General features: G+C 41.4%; 1 protein-coding gene across 1 annotated transcript; it reads right to left on the minus strand.

The window, feature by feature from the left end:
- Positions 1-313: 313 nt before the first annotated feature.
- On the minus strand, positions 314-1,705 carry LOC131619507 (uncharacterized). Its single transcript, XM_058890596.1, has 2 exons — positions 967-1,705; positions 314-726 (listed from the first exon to the last, which is right to left on the minus strand). Exons 1-2 carry the CDS (start codon positions 1,703-1,705, stop codon positions 314-316), a joined length of 1,152 nt encoding a protein of 383 aa, XP_058746579.1.
- Between the last annotated feature and the right edge of the window lie 3,856 nt (positions 1,706-5,561).

Consider the following 5,561-nt stretch of genomic DNA (forward strand, 5'->3'; position numbering starts at 1 on the left):
AGGGACCCCAATTAGAATCTGATAAAACCTGTAAATGCAATATGCTATGAGTGCATGGGTGCATGTGTGCATGTTTTATTATTTTCAAGACTTTTAGCTTTGTCCCAAACCAATAACACAAGATAACGGATAAGATAGTGAAGCAAACCCAAGATAAACACAACTGAGATAAACAAACAGGATAAGGAGGCATAACCGATTAATTCCACAACCAAGTTTTTGAAATACAAAATATTCTGCTCAACAAATACAGAAATAAAATCAGGAATCCCATCCAACAAGTCTGGTGGTGATTCTACAACAAAATCAACATTCAAGCAGGATCTCCCATGTCCAAATGGCGAAGAGGGCTATCTCCAATGTGCTTATCACTCCAAATCTTCATTTCTTCAAAGAGCTTCTTGGTCTCAGCACGGGCGGGCCTCTTAATGATCTCTTGAATCAACAGGTCTTTTCTGAAATGCATTGTTTCCATGTTGCGATTCTTCACCTCCCAATACCTAGCTTCCTCTTGAACTTGGGCATTACTCTGGTCTTTTTCTCTTATCTGGCCCTTCAGATTTCGGATCTCTTCATAACACTTCTCTATGGTATTCTGGCGATCCAACAAGAGCTTGTCTGCTTTCTTTCGACGAGTCTTCTCCGAATTGGCATTTTCAGTCTGAATCTGAAGTCTTTTAGTCAATTCTGCCAACTGAGCTTCATAATGTTCCTTTATCTTCTTTTCTTGGGTTTCAGTAGTTTTAGAATTCACAGTCATTCTTGGCCTCTTCTGAGAAGTACTTCCTCTAGCATACAATTCTTCAAGCTCTATTTCTCTCATTTTCAACTTATGAAGAGCGGAAAGCTTCTCTTGCCTATCAGTATTCATCTTAACTTGCATTGTTTCCATTTGTTCAGTCAATTTTCGATTCTCTTCCACAGTTTGATTATAACAGGGCATGGAGACAATGTCGGGTTGTTTACCAGCAGGGGGGTACAAAGGATCCTTGGGAGGGAAAGGCATCCCTCGAACAGCAACCACAGATTCGACCCATTTAGTATAGTCCTCATAAGTAGCACAATCTCGCTGACCAAAATGTTTCTTATCTCTCCAGCAAATACTCTTCCAAGCCTGCACAGCTTCTGCCATTTGCCCAATGTTCGTGGCCACATGATAGAAAATGTTCTCAGCTATCTCTGCTTGCTCAGGTGGACTAATAAAAGCATATCCGAATGTTCTTCTGGCCAAGACGGGGTTATAGTTGATTCCACCCCTAAGACCCATGAGAGGTACGTTTTTGAACTTTCCGCAACTCATAATAACTTCTCTGTCATCCAAAGCGCTATTGTACCAGACAATATCTTTAGCCCTCAGCCCCATAATCCTTTCAGCCCATTTAGATGTGTGCCTATTATCAACGAACGCCCCACGTTCAGGCAGATGTGACCTAAACCATCGATATAACAACGGAGCACAGAATCTAACCAGACCTCCCTTACCTCCCTTCTGACCATTCTTGTGATGAATGGAGTGATAAACATCCCCCAAGAGTGTGGGAACCGGATTCTGCAAGATGAATATATGAATTGCATTCATGTCAACAAAATTAGGAATGTCTGAGAACATCACGATGCCATATATACTTAGAGCCAAGATAGCCCTAAATGTGTCCCATTCCTTTGCTTCAGCAGCCTCACAACCCCTTTTAACCAGAAACTCCATGCAAAAACCAAAACCTCCTCCCTTCTTGGTGAGATTCGCTTCCACGACCGACTTGCTCAAATAAAGAGCCTTAGCGATTTCAATGGAATCGGGAGCCTTCATAGTGCCATGGTAAGGTACTTCCTTCTTTATAGGGATGCCAAGAAACAAGGAATACTCTTCCAATGTGGGAACCAAGAGGTAATCGGTGAACGTGAAGCAGCGGAGGGTAGGATTATAGAACTGAAGCAAAGTATGAACTCCCTCTTGCTCGTATTTGGTGAACGGCATCTTGAGAAGGCTCAGAATGTACCCATATTCCTTTCTGAAGTTGGTTGTCTCATCTGGCGTAATCTTCTTTGCTAAGCACCCAACGGAATCCAGATTCGGATTCAAGAAAGAATAAGAGGGGTTGCGTCTAACAGTCTTCGTTGGTGTGGCCATGTGTTGGTCGGAGACAAAGCCAAAAGTTCCTGAAAATAAATGAACATGCATGTTAAATGATATGGTGGAATGCATTTCATTGGGAGAATCCTAAAATCTTTTCATTATTCCTTTTCTTTTTCTTTTTTTCTTTTCTTTTTTGCAAACAGGTATGTATATATTCTTTTTCTTCTCTTTTTTTTTTTTTTTTTTAGAAATAGATTTTAGGATTCTCCGCGAATGAAGTGAGGTGGATGCAATAGCATGATGTGTCATGTGTCATGTGTGTGATGTAGTGAGAGACTGAATGTCCCTCGCAACTCTGAATAACTGGGTAATACTGAATGTAGCATGTTCAAAATTCCGGCTTCAGATTGCAAAATGGAAATCAGGGTATGATGAAGGCTAGTATCCTGTCCCACCCCAAACTCACGGGTATGAATTCTAGACACGGACAGGTGGTCCCTAATGGTCACTAGGGTCTACAGTTCCCATGGGGTACAAAGTGTTTGTGGCAGCAAGGGTGCCAGACACAGTGTTCCATGAAAGAACCTCGCCCAGTTGTGGTACCCCATGCTGAACTCGATCGTAGCAAGGGCCACGGGAGTCAACATGAGCATCCACGCTAATCCTATGTGTCACTTGGCCTGGGTAGTGGGCCTTTTACCTCACAAAACATCCCACCCAACCTGCAAAACAGAACAGAAGACCCCAAGGAACACAGAATATATCCATATGCATGATGTGCAAACAGAAATAAACATGATATGCAAGCAGAAAATAAACATGCAAACATATATACAAGATATAGACATAAAGCAAGTAAACACCCAGTAAATAAACAAACAAACGCAGGCTAGGATCGACTCACTAAGGATGGACCAGCAACAGGTCTAGCAACATCCCCAGCAGAGTCGCCAGCTGTCGCACGCTCGCGAAAAATGAACAGAGTCGCCACCAATATATTTATCCCATAAGGGAAAGGAATACCAGAAAACCTAACAAAGGAAGGAACAGGGTCTTGCGACCAGAGAATCAAGGTACGGGAGTCGGTTACGCGAGGGGAAGGTGCTAGCACCCCTCACGCCCATCGTACTCGATGGTATCCACCTATGTTTGTTTCTATCTAAAGGGTGTGTACTATGTCTATGTCTACATGCGAATGAATGCAAAAGAAATACGGGGAAAAGAAGGAAATATTTACAAGTGTGCTCGTTCAAGCCCCGCGACTTGATGCCTACGTATCCCTTTCAGGAATCAGAGCGCCGTAGTTCGGCTCTATAGTTTTGTTTGTTTTTGTGTTTTTTAGTTGGGCGGAGTTAACGCTCGCGCTCTTGCATAAGGGACAACCTAGGATGCAATGGAGCGGAGATAACAATGCCCTTAAGAAAGGAGAGAGAAGAGAGAGAGTTTGAGTGTTTCGAGGAAATCCCTAAAGCAAGGGAAACTCGAGTTACTCTTTGGTTGGTGTTTTTTAGAAGTTGGGAACTTACGCCTGAATGGGACCCTAAAGCAAGGGAGATCCAAGCACTCGAACATTCCCTAAAGCAAGGGGTGTTCAAGCTTCCATTCCCCTTTTTTAGATTTTCACTTTGATTATTAGTGTTTTATTGTGTTTTCTTTGTATTTTTTATGGGGATTGTTATTCAAGTGTTTTTATTAAATGTTTTAGAGTTGAAAAAGAAAAAGAAATGAGAAAAGGGGAACTAGTCCTAATTTCTACATTCTATGTTATTGATTACTCTAAGGGAAAATGAGGAAGAAAAGCAATTCAGTTGATAAAATATTCACAAAAGGAAAAGAAATTAAACTCTAAGCTATTTATGGGAATATTCACAACCAAAGGTATTTTTATTCAAGTGAGGAACTATTTTTGAATTAACACAAGAAACTATTTATTTTCTATGGTTTACCCACCAATCACGAACCAAAGAAAACAATCGATTAAAAAATCAATTAATTCTAAAAAAATCTAATTGTGAAAAATGTTTTTGTCATTTTTTATTTAAGGAAAATTCAATTAATAAGTAAAAGAAAATAAAAAGGAAAATCATTTTTATTATTATTGTTTTTATTATTAACAGCAGGGGGTGCTAAAGCAATTTATGAACTACTGTTGTGCTGAATGCAGAACTGGACTCAAAATAGGGGGTGGCGAGAGCAAGGGCGCTAGGGCCCAGTCTTACTGCATGGTGGTGTGCTAGCGAAATAAGGGCGTAATCCAAAACGAGGCAAGGCCCAAAGCGCTTGGGGCCCAACGCTCTCACAAACCTTTTGATCCATTTTCAATTTATTTGTTTCAGCATTGCATTATTAGCATGTGACTCTTATCTCTTGCATGTGGTATTTTTAGCATATACTTTTATTATATGGCATAAAGATAATCTAAAACGTGCATCAACCGGTCACAAATCACTTAAGTTGGGATAAGACAAAATTGCTCATCAGCTAATCATTCCCTGCCAACTCATCGCCTAATGATTAAAATAAAACACTGCTGACCAAAATATGGGAGAGCGGACAAATACCGTCGCGACACGTATGCAAACGGTGAGAGAGGAAGATCAAGATTTCAGACGCCGGAGATTCCACTCCGGTCGTCTTCCCCGACCAGCTGTACGGCAGAGCCACCATAAAAAACCAGAGATAAAAAAAAACAACCACCTCCTTACTCAGATTCTCACGCTGAGCACGGATCTGGCATCCGTTTTCGTTAATTCTTACTCAAATTTCAGAACCAAACACGAATCTAAAACCCTAACATCTAGCATCTTCACCAAAACGCATGCTAATGGCATCAAAATGAATCTTACGTTTCAATGAACTCAAATACGCGAATCAACCATTCAACGGCAAGCATAGCACATATAATAACTCATGAAATGAAACACGTTATCAGAATCCAGATTTAACATAAACCTCAAGATTACGAACGGATGCATATGATCTTGAAACATTCGGATGCAATGCCAGAGAGTTTCAGATGCTTACTTGGTGAGATCTTTAACAGGATGATGAGAATGCTCTTCTTCTTGCAAACTATTCCTCGCTCCTTGGCTTCACTGACGCGAGCTTGAGAAACCTAGTGGATCCACTTCACAATGCTCTACCACTAGACATCTTCTTTGAATGAAAGTGATGATGGATGCAGATGAGAGATGCAGGTGGTAGAAGGAGTTGGACGTTGAGCTCAAGGAATGGCGGTTAGAGGTGGCAGTTGTGGTGGCCGGAGTTTGTTACAGTTTGTAACAAACTCTGATGGAGGGGGAGAGTGAACTGAGTGAGGGAGAGGACGTGGAAAGAGTCTGAATGCAAAAGAGAGGAAGAGAGGGGAGGGTATGGAGTGAGGGAGGAGGAGAGGAGAATGAAATCGTCCAATCCTGCAAGTGAGGAGTGAGTCCGGTTTTATAGTGTTAGTGTGAAAAGAATGGAAGGGTTTTTTTGGGTGTGGGGC

The sequence above is a fragment of the Vicia villosa genome, linkage group LG7 (assembly GCF_029867415.1).
Source record: "Vicia villosa cultivar HV-30 ecotype Madison, WI linkage group LG7, Vvil1.0, whole genome shotgun sequence".
In the NCBI taxonomy this organism is placed as follows: domain Eukaryota; kingdom Viridiplantae; phylum Streptophyta; class Magnoliopsida; order Fabales; family Fabaceae; genus Vicia; species Vicia villosa.